Here is a 19,240-nt window from a genome sequence, read left to right on the forward strand (position 1 = left end):
CCTGGCTAATTCTTTGTATTTTTAGTAGAGACGGGGTTTCACCGTGTTAGCCAGGATGGTCTCAATCTCCTGACCTCATGATCCACCTGCCTAGGCCTCCCAAAGTGCTGAGATTACAGGCATGATAAGCCACTGTGCCTGGCCCAGCTTATTTTAATCAGGCTGTCATCCCTATCAGATTAATCAAAACAACTCATTAAGGTCACCTTCATGTGGGTCACTCTAAGGTCGCTCCAAAGCCAATGGTCACTTTATTCCTCAACTGAATGATTTCTCAGACACATGTGAGTCAACTGATTATGGCCGCCTTTAGTCTCTTCACTTGGTTTCCAGGATACCAAGTGGTCTTTCTTCTTCTATCACTCTTTCCTGGCCTCCTATGCTGGTTCCTTATCTCCCAACTTCGAAATATTGGTATCAGTCCCCGAAAGTCTTTTCTCTCTACAGTTATGCTCTAGATGACTTTATTCCCCTATCTGATCTTTAATACCATCCATATATTGATAATTTCCAATTTGTTATCTCCAGATCAAACCTTTCCCTTGAGGTTTGAACTTCTAAATTAAATGCTTTCCACATGACAACTCTACTTGGTTATTTATTCAGTGTCCCAAACTTAAAACAACTAAAAATGAACTTTTAATTCTCCCTGACAAACTTGCAACTCCTGCATTCCTCCCATCTCAGTAAATGGGAACTTTCCTCTAGTTGCTCAGGCCAAAGCCTTAGGGAACATCCTTGATTCTGTCCCTCCCCCATTCCTTCCCTCCCTCCTTCCTGTCCCACTCCCCACCACACACACCCATCCCACATCTGCGGCAAATCTCACAGGCTGATCTAGTTGCAACCTTTCATAAATGTATCTTATCGAATTGAAATCATTCAAAAAAGACCCATCTTCACTGCTATAACTTTGGTTAAGTTGCCATCACTTCTTGCCTGGACTTGTAATCTCCTCATGACCGGTCTCTCTACTCTACCAATGTCATTCTACAGTCTATTCTCAACACAGCAGCCATAAAAATCCTTAAGAAAACTTAGGTCAGGTCAGCTTTCTGCTTACACCTCCAAATGGCTTCTCATTTCACCAAAAGTAAGAGCCAAAGTCCTTCCTTTCACTTAAAGGCCTACACACTTTAGTGTCCTGCTGACTTTCTGCCCTTACCTCCAACCATGTCCTCCCTGGAGCACTCTGCTAGAACCACTCAGATCTTGCTGTTCTCTGAACAAGCCAGGCATGTTGTGGTTTATGGCCTGCTTGACCTAACCCTACAGCATTTTCCCAGGAAACTACTATAGTAAAACATGCTTTTTATGTATTACTTAGTAATGTGCTGCACACCACACCCCTCATCTTTAATTTTAATACAATCAGACTCTCACATAGCATATCCAGTCGAAACAAAACAATGCTCCAGAAAACTCTTGTTATTCCTCAGCATCACAGGCAGAAACACCAAGAGGCCCCAAGCAGTGTTGGTGCTGGGTCACTGGAAAATATCCTCAAGCCCCAGGCAGGCAATAAAGTAATGAATAACAGGGCAAGAAACAATAAGGCCTTTCTACATGAATCAAACTCAATGTGGCCCTTCTTATACTGTAACCTGGACGTTTTTATTAATACCATTGGTGTGCTGGTTAAATTGTGATTCAGATCAAAATTAAATGGTGAACTAAATTGGTTTAGTCGTTATCTGATAGAGCCAGTGATTTATAGCTGCACCAATGATTTGAAAATGTGACAGATGTATAAATAACTCAGCCTAATCGATGATTGGAAGCAGAAAGAAAAAAGACAAAAAAGAAAAAAACAAGAACTCAGCCCATTTTGGGAGGTTAATACTTCTCACGTTCTATTCTTCATGCCCCACCAGGGACATATTCTTAGAAGAGGAAACTTACTTGATAAATCTCAAGAAAAGCGGGGAAAGCTCCCTGGACCGTGGCTCTACTCTTTCTGGGAATTTTGTCAGAGCTCTCCAGAGCAGGAATCTGAAGTTGGTGTGGTCAAGTCTTTCCCGACAGTCAGTTTTCAATGCTAACTGCTCATGATAAAGAGCTCCAACATCTCCTTCCTGGGTCTGCTCCCAACTTTCATCTCCAATGGACTTCTCATCTGTCATATCATTCTGCAGTTCTTTCTCTGCAAGAAAGTTGTCAAAACCACCAGACAAATATCAACATTTATCTTAAGTATTTCCTCAAGAGAGGACATTTCATTCTCTGTAATGTAAGGAAACAATGTCACTCCCAAAAGTTATCAAGATAATATATGTTTCATCTCTGTTTTTCAATTTCGTGAGTAATTAAGCAGTAAAAACAAAACAGTTAACCATTTTTCTTTGCAGCCTCCTCACAACCCCTTACATACCAGCATGTGTAGCTGCTTTTTCTAGATGCTCATAGTAGACTTTCCAAAATTGCTTATTTTCCATTTCGTGTGCATGAGAACTATGGAAAAAAAAAATCACAAAACAAAAAGTGTGGAACGGTCATTTTAAGATTGCTCACGGAAAAAAAAAAAAGAGTGAAAGGATATAACTAAAATGTTAATTAGGTTATCCCTCAGTGTGGAGTCCTAAACACCTTTTGCACTTTTCTATATATTTCAAAATGCCTGCACTGAGCACAGATTATTTTTATAGTCATAAAGCACTAAAGAGTATTTTTAAAAATATAAGTAGATCCTTAAGAGAAAATAATTTTTAAAGGCACACTTTTAAAACTGGGGCATGGGGCATGAATAAGATCCATTAAGAGAAGAAGGAGCCCTCTGGAGAGAAAAGTCAGTTTGTTCAAAACTAACTTAAAAATAGTGAGTTTCCCTCCACCAAATTTAAATACACTTATTAACACAAAGGCAAAATAAACATTTACTAACTACATGAAACACTTTTCAGAACTTAAAAGGAGACATTAGATGGATCACATAAAGTGCTTATGTAGTTTGATATCCTAGCAACAATACTCTCGAATATTCTGTCACTAATTTTCTAAGAGTATGCATAAACTTTATACGTGACATGAACTGTGTATGTTGCAGACTGACTCTACTCAGAAAACAAACCAACAGGTATGTTGTTGTTTCTGTCCTTCCAAACAGAAAGAGGTACCCAACAGGAAGACAGCCCAGCCACTAGGGAGAATGCCTCATGACATTCAGTAATTGAAGAATCAACGCTGTTGACAGTGTGCTACTGGTAACACGTATGTCAAATTCTCTCTTCTGAAAGTATAATAAACAAAATAATGAAGCTGATGCTGGGAGAATCTTGCTTTTGGCACATTGGTTTTGATGGCTTTGAAGGGCAGTAAAAGGTAGACAAAGTGTAGGAAAACGTAGACAAGGGTAGTAAAGGTAGACAAATTGGTTTCAAATTGTAAAGGGATTGGTCTATAAATGTTAACTCTCTTATTCTGTCAAATAAGAATAACTAATCGTTGGGGTTTTGAAAGGCCTCATATGATATATTTCCAATCTGATAAAAAAGTGAGTGTGTATTATCCTGAAGACAAATGTCTGAAGACAGATTTCTACACGAGCCATAATGAGTATTTTCTTTTCTTTTTTTTTTTCTTTTTTTTTTGAGACAGAGTTTTGCTCGTTGCCCAGACTGGAGTGCAATGGCGCAATCTCGGTTCACCGCAACCTCCACCTCCCGGGTTCAAGCGATTCTCCTGTCTCAGCTTTCCGAGTCACTAGCATTACAGGCATGCGCCACCATGCCTGGCTAATTTTGTATTTTTAGTAGAGATGGGGTTTCTCCATGTTGGTCAGGCTGGTCTCGAACTCCCAACCTCAGGTGATCTGCCTGCCTTAGCCTCCCAAAGTGCTGGGATTACAGGCATGAGCCACCGCACTCGGCCTATAACATGTATTTTCTACGTGACCACTGAAGGCTTTTTGGGGCTAAAGGGATTTTGGATGCTAGACAGCAAGGTTTTGAAAAAGTCTTTATTTTTAAAGTATGGCTCAGTGACTCAATATATAGAAATAAAATTATGCAACTATTATACTTCCTTGCTGTAACAAATTTTAAGAACACAAAAGTATCATAAAAAGCAAAAAGAGAAACTCCTCCAAAGTTATTTCAACACACAAAGAGACACACATACAACAATGGAACTACTGAAGATGTGGCATCAGACAGAATTCTTCATGTTTATTTTTAATTCACCTTGTCTCACAAAGGATTTAAAGTACTGTAAATACCATATATACCCATTCATTTAAATCATACCTAGGAGGAGTATAATCTGGGCCCCATCATTCTGCAGTAATTAAAGTATAATAGTTTCATCCCATTTAACCCATGTTTACCTTATGAGTTCAATAACAGGATCCCAGAGTGCACTGAAATTAATATATAGCATGCCTAACAAATAACGAAGCGGCACCTGCAATTACAGGAGACTAGTTTAATAGTGGGTAATGAAATACAATACAGAAGTACTGAAACGCAAACATCCCAAGTTGGACAACCTGAGGTTTGGAAAGAAGCCTATGCGATAAGAAAAAAAGTTGCAGGCACTAATCCAAAATTCATTGTATACTAATTTTCCTCTTCTCCCCAAAATGTCACTCACTATTTAAAATATAAAGAATCGCTGCAGCAAATACAGTATTCAAATTCACTCCAGGTGTTCATTCATTTAAATGTACAGATTTGACTAACGATTAAATTCCCTTCTAACAAATCTTGTTGTCGCCAGATTAAGACAAAACTTCAACAGTAGTCAGTAATGCACACATGCCAAAGAACGCAAGGAAACATGCTGTGAATGACTGAGGCTTTGCAAGTTCAGTAAGTCCAAAGTTTCCCAGTCACCTTTTGGAATAAGGGTCATTATTACTAGGGAGTAATGTGCTAGGGAGGCACCATCCACACTGGTGGTTTTATTATTATTTAGGGGTGTGGTGCTTGTATATATTCTAGCAGCAGTCTTTTTTCCAAATGAAACAGAAGATCCTAATACATAAAACAGATAAGAGAAGAACTGCTCTGACTGAAGGGAGAATGCCTCCTTTTGGCCTTACTCCCAAAGGGGTCTGCGATGTATCTTCAAGGGTCACGGAATGAAAACCCTGATATAAAACATAGAAGACTGGGCCGGGTGTGGTGGCTCACGCCTGTAATCCCAGCACTTTGAGAGGCTAAGGAGGGCGGATCACGAGGTCAGGAGATTGAAATCATCCTGGCTAATGCGGTGAAACCCCGTCTCTACTAAAAATACAAAAAAATTAGCTGGGTGTAGTGGCGGGCACCTCTAGTTCCAGTGACTCGGGAGCTGAGGCAGGAGAATGGCGTGAACCTGGGAGGCGGAGCTTGCAGTGAGCAGAGATCGTGTCACTGCACTCCAGCCTGGGTGACAGAGCAAGACTCTGTCTCAAAAGAAAAAAAACAAAAAACAAAAACAAAAATACATAGAGGGCTGATGTTCTGCAGCAGCAAAAAAATCTAGTGAAGAACAGGCTTTAAACCTGACATTGAGTCCTCCTGTTGCCACTACCTACCTACCTACCTACCTACCTACCTACCTATCTGCATTACTCAGGTTCAATGAGCCCCTGCTTACTCATTCCTAAAAAGGTACTAACATGACCAGGTACGGTGGCTCACACCTGAAACAGAGAATACTAAATTATTCCTACTACTGAAAAAGCTGGCAGAGCTATTTAACTCAAAGCATCTAAGAGAACTGGGGGTTTCCCTTATTATTTTTAAATTATTATTATTATTTTGGTGACTACTTGGTATGCTTCCCAAAATAGGATTTAAAGCATGAATTAAAAAGGAAAAAAAAAAAAAAGGACACTATTTTTACCTCCTGTAACGGCCCATCAGGGACAGCAGCCTGCACCACATCATGTCTTAGTTTTCTTAAATGAAGAAGCTTCTCTCTATAATCATTCACAGTTGCTGGAACAAGTTCTGCCTGGCGTAATATAGCAAAGACAGACTGCCGTTCTGAGAGCCCATCATCCTGAATAACCAGAGAAAACCATGGAGAAGACCAGTCAGTATTTTGATTTTCCAAAACGAACATTAAATGTGACCGAAGGTCTAAAAACAGAAAAACTGGAATATGTGATTTTTAATGAAATAAGCAACACTTTTGTTTTGGTAAATGATTCTTTTCTCCCCATACCATTTCCTTCTTGGTAGATAATTTAGTGTGTAGTGCGTAAATGACAACTAAAAAACAGGAAAATCATTCTCAAGTCATTCAAATTGATTGGCAACATTTGTTGAAATAAAAATATATACATGCTTTCGCTTCACAAATTTACTCCTAGTAAACTGCATTATGGAACTATTTCCCTACAGAAACATTTCTGTGTAAGGATGTTCACTGTAGTATTGTTTGAAACCCTAAAAAACTGCAAAACCCACCTAACCATCCATCAACAAGCAAATGGCTAAATAAGACATTTTCAATTGTGGAGTAGTATTCAAACTTCAAAAGGAATGAGATAGACACTGGCTGGGTACAGTGGCTCACACCTGTAATCCCAGCACTTTAGGAGGATGAGGTGGGCAGATCACTTGAGGTCTGGAGTTCGAGACCAGCCTTGCCAACATGGCAAAACTCCATCTCTACTAACAACACAAAAATTAGCCAGGCGTAGTGGCAGGCACCTATAATCCCAGCTACTTGGAAGGCTGAGCCAGGAGGATCGCTTGAGCCGGGGAGGCGGAGACTGCAGTGAGCCGAAATCACGCACTGCATTCCAGCCTAGGTGACAGAGTGAGACCCCGTAAAAAGAAAAGAAATGAGGTATGAGGTAGATATAGAGGTAATCATATGGAAAAACCCCGTGATATCATTTGTTTAAATTATGTGTGTGTGTGTATTCAAAAAGTCTGAAAGAATATTCACCAATTAACGGTGGATTTCCAGTGGTGACTTTATGGGTAGACAGGAGTAAGAGTTACCAAAAAAAAAAAAAAACAATTTTTATGATAAATATATAGTGTGTTAATTTTCTGCAAAGGTATCATTTTGGAAACTACAATAATATGTAAAACCATATTTTTTTTTAAAACCTATCCACTCAAACAGTTAAAGTACCTCTATTAATTCCGGAAGCTGGACATCAAAATGATTTAGGATCCTTATTGTCAAAAGTCGAATCTGGAGAAAGTAAAAGGCATCTTTCAAATTCCAAAGTTTAAGCATAAAAATAAACTGATTCACAGCAAGATTTAAGTTTTATACTATTAAAAAAAAAATACCATTTGACCAGAGTAATACGTGCCTATTCTAGCCCTTATTTCATATTCAACACCAACCAACACCTAGTTAAAATAGTACATGGAACAATTAGTAGTTTCTTTGAACTATGACACTATAACCATGTCTGTAAATAAGTACAAAGAAGTTGATTAAGCTGACGATTCAATTAAAGTTAGTGATTTTTATTCCTAAGTAATGTACAATATTCAGGTATTTCTGCATACCTAAATGAGCAGGAGAACCACCTAGAAGACTTAAAAAAAAAAAACTATGTTGATTTTTCAGTTCTACCCTAGCCCTACTGAATTGGAATCTTTGAGGGTAGGGACCCAGAATTTGTATTTTTATTAATCTCTCTAACTAATCCTACTGCAATCAGTTTGCAGGCCAACATTTAAGAATCATTGCTTTAAACAGAAATCATCCCACAGCAACACTTTCTAACTAAGATGCTCTGAAAATCACTGCAGTCCATATAGAAACAGGAGAAGAGAGACTGCGGACACACTACCGCAAAACACCATTACCTTGGATACACCAGTTGAAATGTTTGCTTGTAACTTGGGAAATAATTCCATTAAAGCCTCCTGGGAAAGTGGCCCTTTGGAGCCACACAAGGATAATCTCTGATAATAGAGATCAGCCAACAGCAACACAGATGGCTCCAGAGGAAAGGTTCTGCAACGAGACGTTCATTAGACCCAAACTGCACCACATGACCCAGAGTATCTAGACTGTAGTATAAGCCACAGAAAATGATCACTGATGAAGAAAATGTAAAAAGTAACAGGCAAAAGTCTCATGTGGACATTTGGCTCACTTCATAGATGAAGAATGTGAGGCCAAGCAATAATGAGTGACGTATGCAAGGACACACAGCTGGTTGCAGGCAGAGGAGGGAGTAGCATATGCTAGACTCCAATGTTGCCTCTTCAATCCACATAGTTGTAAATGACAGCCATATGAGATACACACACACACACACACACACACACAGTCTTTGTTAAAAAATATATATATGTAATATTTATTAAGTGTTTGTCATGCGCCAGGCACCAAGCTAATGAGGAAAGTAGTAGAGACAAGTGGTCTGACACACGAGCTCTGGGGTAGGGCAGCCCAGGGTTGAATCTAGCCCCATCACTCATGAGCGGTGTAACCTCAGGCAAGTTGCTTAACCTCTTAGTATCATCTTTATGCAACAAATATTCACTGAATACCTACTATGTACTGTGACTTTTCTAGATACTGTAGATAGAGCAGTTAACAAAAGACAAAGTTCTTTTCTTGGAACTTATATTCTAGTAGGTGAAAGTAGCCAATAAATAAGTACTATGACAGTGATGAGTGACATGAAGAAAAGTAAACCAGGGGAAAAAGGCTTGACAAAGACTGCATGCAGGGAATTTTGGGGAGATGGTGTGGGGCTGAAGAGAAGCACCATTTGATACAGGGGTGCTCCTAAAAGTAGGAGACCGAAGGAAGTGAAAAAGTGAGCTAAAAGGGTATCTGAAGGAAAAGCATTCTAGGCAGAGGGAACTGCAATGCCAACTGTGAGGTGTGCTTGTCTGCAGCAACATCGAGGAGACCATCTCAGCTGGAATTGAGCTAAGGAAGAGTGCCTGAAGATGTCAGAAGTAGCCAGGGGTTAGCTCATACAGAGCCCCGAGGAACATGATGAGGACGCTGGATTTTATACAGAGTGAGATGGGATACCTCTCGAGCAAGGTTTCTCTACAGTAGCACTACCAACATTTTGGGCCAGAGAACTCTTTGTGGTGGAGGGCGGTGCTGCCCACTGCAGGGGGCTCAGCAGCATCCCTGGCCTCCACCCACTAGATGCCAGTAACAGTGCTCTTTCCCCCCACTGTGACAGCCAGAAAGTCTCCAGGGTTGCTCCCAGTTGAGAAGCACTGTATTAGAGGGTGGGGAGCAAAAGAGTGGCATGTCCTACACTTAGAAGCAGCAGGGCAAGAACGGAAGAAAGGAGACTCATCAGGAGTTCAGACCACGGCTTTCTTTTGAAACTTTAGTTCCCCCATCTATACTGGTAACAGTACCCACACATAATGGAGTTGTTGTGAAGATTAAACAATGTACATAATGTGCATATAAGGACACAATCAATGCAATTGTTTATTACTATTATTGCATGCATTGTACAGCTTAATCTCTACAAGGTGAGATTTCTATTCCTTCCTTTTTTTCTTCGCTATCCCTTTTTGAGAGATAATCAAGTTGAGGTTAACTAAGTCACCCAAGGCTACAGAGCTAGTTAGTGGTGGATTCAAGACTCAAAACCAGGCATCTTGGCTGTGAAACCTAGGTGCTCATCAGTTCACTAGCATAGCAAAGAGAACAGAATCCTGTGTCTACTCTGCAAGCTTATGCCCCTGCCCTCAAAATCAGAGCCACTCCTGTTGGACATCTCTGTGTCTCTAAGGCTTAAGAGCCACCTGGCTGGGAGGCAAGCTGGCCTTCCCCAGGGGGAACATGGGCCCCATTCTGTGCTATGTATGTCTTTTGTTTCAACTTCTACAGCCACCTTCAATTGTTTATACCAAGGGTGAAAGTACGAGAAGTTTAAACAGAATGATTTTAAAAGGGAGACTATGTAATACGGTAAATGTGGTGATGTCAAAGAACTAATCCTCGCTAAAGGAAGTTAATTTAAACCAATACAATTAACCATGGAGAAATGCCAACTTCACCCAGATTTGGAAAGGCAAAGAGATTCCGGATTATTATAGTATTCCCCTACAGTCTCGTCTTAACATAGCAGCCAGAGTGATTCTGTTTAGGTCAAAGTCACTCCACTGCCAAAAATCCTCCCATGGCCTCCCCTTTCATTCAGAGTAAAAGCCAAGGCCCTGTGGTGACCTAAGGAGGTCTACTGCCTCCACCTCTACGTCCTCTTCTCCTACCACCCACTCTTGTGCTCTGCTCAGCCAACATGACCTCTCCTTGCTGCTCGAGCCAGGTACCCACCACACCCACAAAGCGTTGGCACTCATGTCCCCTCCAGGTCTGGAACCCAGGGAGCAGCCCAGACCACAGGTATCCTCATGGCCTATGTCCCTCACTGCTTTCCGCGTTCTGCTCAAGCGTCTCCTCCTTGGTAAGATCATTTCGATTTAAAACTGCAACCACTCCCCTCACCTCTGGACTCTCCCTGTCCCCTGACCCTGCTTTGTTTTTCTTCACAGCACTTAGCACCTCCTAACACGCTATACAGTTTACTTATTTATTCTATTTAGAGCCTCTTCTGGCTACAACACTAGCTACAAGAAGGCAGGGAATTTTGTCTGTTTTATTCACTATGTTTCACAGTGCCTAGAACAGGGCTCGGCATGTGAGAAGAGCAAATGATTAACTACTGAACAAAGTGAATGAATAAATCTTTAAAACACTTGGAAATAAAATGGAGTAGACTTCAGGAAAAAGCAGCAAGTCTTGACAGTTTAGAAAAGATACATTGTTGACTCCCCCCAAATGGTTCTGTGCTACTACCAAAATCAAAGGCTGGCTGAACTATTCTTAAAAAGCAAACACAGAAACCAAACCAACAACAACAAAAAAGAAACTGGATGGTTTCTGTGTGTAGTAAAAAGAACACAGGGAAGTTTTCGGAAATGCTGATCACACCAAGTTGAGGTCGAACAAGAGTGGGAATGTTCCTGTTGGAACCATTAAAGAAGTTATAAAAGGTCAACACCATGCCTTGTTACAGCTGGGAATGATCAGAATTACAAACCCTTCAAACTTGACCACATTAATCTACACACGTAGTAAAACATCCTTTACAAAGATGAATCTGTATTTAAAGACTGTGTCAAATGTACTTATTTTAACTGGAGGATCTAAATCAATATTAAATTTCACTATGTGAATACAACTCAGGTATAAAATAGATCAAGGGGATTTTCATTGTGTCCAAGATTTCACAACAATAGAGGCTTTTATATTTTATTCATTACTAAGCCAGTTGGAAGATGTTTACTTACAATACTAAATTCTTCACATGTTCCACAGGAACCAAATGAAGAAGTTCAGAAGATTCTTCCAAACTTAGTAGAGTATTTACAGCTTGACAAAGAACAAATAAGTTCCCTAAGGGCAGAAAAACAGGAGAAACCACATTACTTATTTCTTTGACATTATAACTATCAAATACCTTATTTATCAAATACTTGCTACTTATGGGAAGTTCTTAAAGTGAATTCGTGCCTTCCAAAGAATTATCTGTCAAACATCTAAATATAACAGAAAGAAACAGAAAAGAGAAGTTTCCAAATCCTATATTTTACCTTTCTTGAGAAAAATAAGGCTGGGCATGGTGGCTTATACCTGTAATCCCAGCACTTTGCGGGTGCTGAGGTGGGAAGACCACTTGAGGCCAGGAGTTCAAGACCAGCCTGGGCCACACAGTGAGTCCTCATCTCCATAAAAGATTAAAAATCAGCTGGGCATGGTGGTTCACACCTGTAGTCCCAGCTACCAGGGAGGCTGAGGTGGGAAGATTGCTTCAGCCTGGGAGGTCAAGGCTGCAGCAAGCCATGATCGTGCCACTGCCCTCCAGCCTGGGTGACTGAGCAAGATAGTCTCAAAATAAATAAATAAATAAATACTCAGAAGTAGAGAATAAAAATGTATGTATGTTCCATTAACCAAAATGAGTACCAAGTATAATGGTCCCACTCACTGACGTTATCAAAACTAGGACTTTTGAGGAGTATAGGCTTGGATTTATCAATAGCTAAGAAATTATCTTGGTATAAAACTTGTTGATTTTATTTTTCAAGTTTATGAGAAGTCACATATTTAATGGCTACTACCTATAATACACTCAATTAATGATTTTATTTATTTATTTAGAGACAGAATCTTGCTCTGTCGCTCAGGCTGGAGTGCAGTGGTGTGATCTCCGCTCACGGCAACCTCTACTTCCCAGGTTCAAGTGACTCTTCTGCCTCAGCCTCCCAAGTACCTGGGATTACAGGCATGTGCCACCACACCCAGCTAATTTTTGTATTTTTAGTAGAGATGGGGTTTTACCATGTTGGCCAGGCTGGTCTCGAACTCCTGACCTCAAGTGATCCACTCACTTTGGCCTCCTAAAGTGCTGGGATTACAGGCGTTAGCCACTACACCCAGCCTTATTTTTTTAAAGAGAGTGGGGGCAGGGGGGGTCTCACTATGTTTCCCGGGCTGGTCTTGAACTCCTGGCCTCAAGTGATCCTCCTGCCTCAGCCTCCCAAAGTGTTGGGATTACAGGTCTAAGCCATGGTATCCAGCATAATTAATGATAATTAAACACTCATTTAGTCTCTAGCCCAGAGCTCAGCAAACTATGTCTCTAGCCCAGAGGTCAGCAAACTATGGTCTGCAAGTCAGATCTGGTAGGCAGCCTGTTTCTATATGGACTGCAAGCTAAAAATGATCTTTACATTTTGAAGGGGTTGTTTAAAAAATATATATATAAAATATAATATATAAAAATATATATAATACATATAAATATATATAATATAATATATACAAATATATATAAGTATATATATAAATATATATATATATATGCCACCAAGACTGAATGTGGCCCATAAGACCTAAAGCATTTACTGTCTGGTCCTGTACAAAAAGATTTTACCAGTCCCTGCTCTAAGCTCTAGATCAGCGCTGTACAACAGAATTTTCTACAATGATAAAAATACTTGTCCTAATATGTCGCCACAATCCAGTACAGTAGCCACCAGTCACATATGGCTACAGAGCACTTGACATGTGGTGAGTTCACTTTATTCTCTAATACATCTGCTTAGTATCTAACACAGAATGCAGCACAGTAATATTAATATTTAAGTGAATGAATGACCACTATGTACGCGTGATTTTTTAAAAAATTCTGCATTAGAATAAAACAAAATATTAAATAATTGCTTTTGATTTGCTGTTTCCAGGCTAGTGGGGGAGACATGTAAGTATCCAATAGGAAATGGTGTTTTGGGCAGGGTAGTCTAATTCTGCCTGAAGAGTCATAAAGGCCTTCCTAGAGGTGTTGTGCCTGAGCCGAGTTTTGAAAGATAAGCAAGAGTTCACTGAATGACAAAGACCTAGAAAGGTCTCCATGCAGAGGAAACACATGGGCAAAGGCAGCCACACAGTTGTAAAAGAATGTATCTTTCTCAGGGTAAGCAAATGGATTTGCTTGGAGCATAAGGTGCATACTAGGAGTCAGATGTACGTGGGAGATGAGAAATAGGATCTGGTATGGGGCTCTAAAACAAATGGCCCTCAAAGCCATGGCATCCTTTTGATATGTCCCCTTCCTTATGCTCAAGCCACCGTGACCCAGTCACCACATTATGTGGTAAAAGTGAGACACACCCACCATATCCTCGTTTCTTCCAGATTTATCATTCAGGGGGTTATGCCAGAACACAATGTAAGTATTATTCTCTAATAGCCCATGTGTTTACAATTACTTTGAGTGTGCCAGAAAAGAAGAGAAGAAAACACATGATGTTTGTAACTGACCTTTCCCAAAGCTTCCTTTATCAACAGTCATGAAGAGTGCCTCTATGAAGCAGGTGACGAGTGGTATCACCTTCTCTTTCTCAAGAGGTCTGTCCAAGTGGGAGAAAAAGGGAAAAGTTCAAACTGGCATTCAGTGGTTTGTTTCAGAGAACAGCAAGGAATGGCTAACATATTTTAATCAGCATGTTATCTCTTTCAAAATTAAACATAGCTTATTTTCTTACCTAATATGAGGCAACACCACCAGGGCTGCCCAAGATTGTGAAAGGTAAATAGTATCTTTATTTGGGGGTAACTTAATTATAGATAAAAGATGGTCCAATACTGGAAACTGTTTGTTTCTTCCCTTGGATCTAGTCTTCTTCTGCTTTATATAGGACCTGAAGGGTTAAAAAAAAAAATATGTTTAAAATAACAGAGAATGTAATCGCTGTTGCCCTCTGAAGTCTGAAATAAAATTGGATTCTTACCATTGTGGAGCATTAGAGGGAAGGAACTGGTGGTGGTGGTTGAGCTAAATAAATGTGAGTCATTTACTGAGTTTTCAGTAAGAGGCTTTTTCAGCTCCACTGGCTCTACTTCCTTTCACTTCTATTTTAATTTGCTTTATAACTGAAACCAAGTTTCTTCTAGTTTTAAGTATGATTTCTCAATTCTGTGCTCCTGGGCATGTTTTTGATTGGCAATTCACTGGAATGAACTGACTTCGTCCATTCTCCCTTTCCTTTTTGACATGAATTTTACTACTATCCACAAATGTAGAACGATGTTGCAGAGTTACTGTGATGAAGTTGACGAATACCACTAACATGATTATGATATCTAAGTAATTTTCTCCTGCTGCTTTGACCAGATACACAGTCGCTCAATGACATTTTCCGACATGACATTCTGTTTTGAATATCTGTGACTCTGGTACTACTCTTGTTAGCCTCTTTTTATTTTTGCCAGTATGCTATACCTCAGTCCTATTTGAAAGACAAAAATCTAATCAAAAGAAAAATCACAGAAATCGTAAGTTAAATGATTTGTTTTACAATTTATCCTCCAACTCCAGTTTGGTTAGCTTGTTATGCAATAGAAGTGGAATATCAGGTTTTTACTCTTGTGCCCTTTTTATCATTAAAATTCATCAAAAAACAGTCAGCTAAGGGCAGGAAGGAAAAAAAGAAAAGAAAAAGAAAAAAAATTCACCAAAAAGCTACATTCTCTTTTGTTTCATACTTACCAGAATGTTTAGTGTTTGGAAATCATGATAGATAATTAAGTTAATTTAATTATCAATTCCTTAAAGTCACCACATCTTGATATATATAGTCTTTTTAGTAATAATCATGACTCAACAATCTGCAAAAATCTTACGAAATACTGAGATGCTTTAAAAAACAAAAGTGAGTCATTAGTTGCCACGTCACTCCCGTTTTCCAGACCTGCCAATGGCTCCACCAATGAAGTCTGTACTCCTTACGTCATCCTGTAAGGCCCTCTGTGATCGGACCCTTGCCCACCTCCATCTCCTCTCATTCCACTCTCCTCCTTGCTCTTTACCCACAGAGGTTTTCTTTCTGTACTTCAAACATGCTGAGCTTATTTCTGTCCCAGAGTCTCTGCAGTTAACTTTTCTTTCTGTCTGGAGAGTCTCTCATTGAGATCTTTGCAAGGCTGGATCCTTCCCAGCTTAAAATTGGACCAAACGTCCCCTGGAAAGGAATAGTGACCCCTCTCCATTCACTCTCCCTCTCAATACTGCTTTGTCTTCTTTTACCACGATCTGAAATCATCTCGCTTATTTGCTTACCTGTCTCACCACATTCCTCTCCCCCGAAGAAGGAACTTTTTTCTTATTCTTTGTTGCACCCCAGTGTCCAGTGCCTGACACTGTTAAGTAGTTGTCAAATGACAATAAGTTTATCTTCTAAAGGGTCTTTTCACATTTATTATCTTTATTTTTTCTCCCAGCAAACTGGTGAGATGGGTAGATGGAGTGTTACTAGTAACATTCAAACTATGATTTTAAAATCTTCACAGAAGGAATCAAAACAAAGGTGACCATTCACATATGCCATATCTCCGTGGGGTGTAGCAGAGGGGTATTTTTGCAGAGAAAGAAACACAGAAGTGGGAGTACTTGCCGTGAGTTAGCACGTCTAAATTTATTTATTTATTTTAACACGCCACCTTCCTGGGAGGATCTGAGATGGCTGAGATGCTGAGGTAAGAAAGTCTGACACCCAGTCTCAGTTAGAACCTTAGCTTCACCTCATGGAAGCCAAACAACAAAGCAGCTTCACTCCCCCTGCACAGAACCCAGTTTTGGCAGGTGCAAGGAATCTGCCTGCTGGAGATGGGCTTGGGTGTTGACAAATCAAGAGGAAAGTTTCAAAGGAATAATTCTATAGGAGTTACTCACTACCCATTCCTCAGGAATCAGAATTCAATACATTTAAAAACCAACAAGATGCTGTGGGCATATTTTAATAGAGAAGCAACTTGTAAGGCAGACAGAAGATACAAGTAGGTGTTAAGACGAGTTTGCTAAACACAGCGGCTCAACCTATAACTCCAACACTTTGAAAGGCCAAGGCAGGAGGATCACTTGAGTCCAGGAGTTTGAGACCAGCCTGGGCAACATAGCGAGACCTCATCTCTACAAAAATTAAAAAATTAGTTGGGCATGGTGGTGCGTGCCTATGGTTCCAGCTACCTGGGAGGCTCAAGTGAGAGGAGAGCTTGGGCCCTGGAGGTCGAGGCTGCAGTGAGCCGTGATTGTGCCACTGCACTCCGGCCTGGGCGACAGAGCAAGACCTGGTCTCAAAATCATAATAATAATAAATAAAACATTTAAAAAAGAAAATAGGTTCCTCCAGAATCTCAAGCTGATCAAACTCAAAATCTAGCTCTGCTGTATGACTGTGGGACAGTTACTCCCACCTCTATGGATGTTTCAAAGTCGAGTATTCAGCACAAACTCAAGGAATGCCCATCAATTCTGCCTCAGAGCAAACCAAAAACTCAACAACAGGTCTAACTACTCCAAGATAAATAAGATTAATTATAAAAACAAAGGAAAGACAAGGGAACTGGTTTCCTAAGCTACAATTTCCAGACGCATATCCACTTAACTATTTGAGAAATGATACTACGAATCTTCTCATGTGTGTAAATAAGCTTTGTTTTTAACTTCTAAAGGGTGTCATTTTGAATGAAATTAAGAAATTAATCCATGACACTTAACAACTGAAACAATATAAAGGTATATAATGTTTTTTTTTTTTTTTGAGACAGAGTCTCGCTCTATTGCCCAAGCTGGAGTGCAGTGGCGCGATATCGCTCACTGCAACTTCCACCTCCCTAGTTCACGCCATTCTCCTGCCTCAGCCTGCCGAGTAACTGGTACTACAGGCGCCCACCACCATTAAGTTTTTGTATATTTAGTAGAGATGGGATTTCACCATGTTAGCCAGGATGGTCTCGATCTCCTGACCTCGTGATCCACCTGCCTTATCCTCGTAAAGTGCTGGGATTACAGGTGTGAGCCACTACGCCTGGCCAGGAGTGTGGTTATTAAAAAGTAGCATGAGGAATCCTCAAGGTGAGGGAACAGTTCCATATATTCACTCTGGTGATGGTTATAAATCAACACGTGATAAAACTGCATTCAGCTATATATCTATATATGTATACAAACTCAGATGAGTGCACATACAACTGATGAAATCTGATTAAGATTGATGGATTGCACCAATGTCAGTTCTGCAGTTGTGATATTGCAGTATGCTTAGGCAGGATGTACTAATGGGAGAATCTGAGTGAAGAGTATATGAAACCTCTCTGTACTATTTCTTGCAACTGCACATGAATCTACAATAATTTTACAATAAATGGTTAAAAAATTAAGTCACCTCTATCTTTCCCTTACCATCCTGATGTAAACAAAGTTAAAAGGTTTGTGTATCCTTCTACGTGTTTTTCTATGTTCATACACACATTTTGCTTTACCTTGCTTGCAAAATGAGATCATACTATACATATTATGTGTGTAGCTCTACAACATGCTTTATTCACACAACTTATCACGGACATCCTTCCAGTTACATATAGATCTTCATTTTTTTACAGTATTTTTGATATATTATATTTAAATGGGTAATCTTATCATCATTCCAGGAATAAAAACTTAGCACTCACCCCACCATCTGCGGTGAGAAAGTCAGAGGGTACTTTTCAATTGCCATCGAGCCAGCAGTGGGAGGTGCCGCTTTGTTCAGAATGAGCTTGGCCAGAATGGCCAGAGCTGCGTCTTTGACTACAGCATCATCAATTAGGAAGCAATTCACAATATATGACAGAAAGCTTGGTAGAAATAGCTAAATTTAAGAAAAAAAAAACACACTTATTAACAGATATAATAAAGAGAAGATTGTAACAATTCAAAAAACTGGACCAAAAACAAAGGATCAAGAATCACAATGGCATTAGACCTCTACGCAGGAGCAATGGAAGCTAAAGACTGTGCGGCCATGTCTTAAAAACTCTGAGGAGGGATGACTTAGAATCTAGAATTCTATAGCCTGCCTACCAATAATGCAGTGTGAGGAGAGAATAAAGACATTTTCAGATGTATTAAATCTCAATATTTTATCTCCATGAACCCTCCCCAGCCCCAGGATATTATGAAAAATAAATTCTGTCAAAATTAGAGACTCAACTATAACAAGAGAAAAACACGGAACCCAGGAAACAAGAGAGAAGCAAAAGGAAGTCCCAGTACAACATTTGTGCAGTGGGCAGAGAAAGAAATGCATTTAGACTGGACTTGCTCCAGGAGAAATGTCTCCAAGAAAGAAGAAAAAGAAAAATTGAGCTGCTAAATTATCTGACAGTTTTGTCATGTGAAGGACATTTACAAAGCTGCTGGAAGACAGACTCACTGGCCAGCTATTCAAAGAAAACAATTTCCAGTTTTTAAAGAACGAGGTAATTATAAACTCTAAGAAAAATGAGGCCAGGTGTGGTGGCTCATGCCTGTAATCCCAACACTTTGGGAGGCCAAGGCAGGCAGATCACCTGAGGTCAGGAGTTTGAGACCAGCCTGGCCAACATGGTGAAACCCTGTCTTTACTAAAAATACAAAAATTAGCCAGGCGTGGGGGTGCAAAACTGTAATCCCAGTTACTCAGGAGCCTGAAGCAGGAGAATCACTTGAACCCTGGGGGTGGAGGTTGGCACCACTGCACTCCAGCCTGGGTGACAGAGCGAGACTATGTCTTGACAAAAAAAAAAAAAAAAAGAAAGAAAAATGAGAATGTATACAAAAAGGTCACGTAATCATAAAATACTCCTTGTTTATATAAGTATGTGTTGAATATGGATTCAACCAAAATTTGTGATATAATTCTATTGGGAGCATGAGAGGTACAAAGGAACTAAAGTCCATCTGCCATACGAGGAAGTCTACACATGA

The 19,240-nt window shown here is 39.9% G+C and overlaps 1 protein-coding gene across 1 annotated transcript in view; it reads right to left on the reverse strand.

Annotated features, from left to right (window-relative positions):
* UTP20 (UTP20, small subunit (SSU) processome component, homolog (yeast)) overlaps positions 1-19,240 on the reverse strand; it is a 131,274-nt gene that overhangs the window by 97,383 nt on the left and 14,651 nt on the right. Inside the window, exons 12-21 of the mRNA XM_011966643.1 lie at positions 17,965-18,143; positions 14,001-14,156; positions 13,777-13,865; positions 11,244-11,349; positions 7,767-7,917; positions 7,075-7,137; positions 5,827-5,985; positions 4,322-4,398; positions 2,372-2,451; positions 1,903-2,143 (exon numbers count right to left, since the gene is read on the reverse strand). Coding sequence (XP_011822033.1) covers positions 1,903-2,143; positions 2,372-2,451; positions 4,322-4,398; positions 5,827-5,985; positions 7,075-7,137; positions 7,767-7,917; positions 11,244-11,349; positions 13,777-13,865; positions 14,001-14,156; positions 17,965-18,143 — 1,301 coding nt within the window. The remainder of the gene's footprint in view (positions 1-1,902; positions 2,144-2,371; positions 2,452-4,321; positions 4,399-5,826; positions 5,986-7,074; positions 7,138-7,766; positions 7,918-11,243; positions 11,350-13,776; positions 13,866-14,000; positions 14,157-17,964; positions 18,144-19,240) is intronic.

This window comes from Mandrillus leucophaeus, unplaced genomic scaffold, assembly GCF_000951045.1.
Source record: "Mandrillus leucophaeus isolate KB7577 unplaced genomic scaffold, Mleu.le_1.0 Scaffold768, whole genome shotgun sequence".
In the NCBI taxonomy this organism is placed as follows: Eukaryota; Metazoa; Chordata; class Mammalia; order Primates; family Cercopithecidae; genus Mandrillus; species Mandrillus leucophaeus.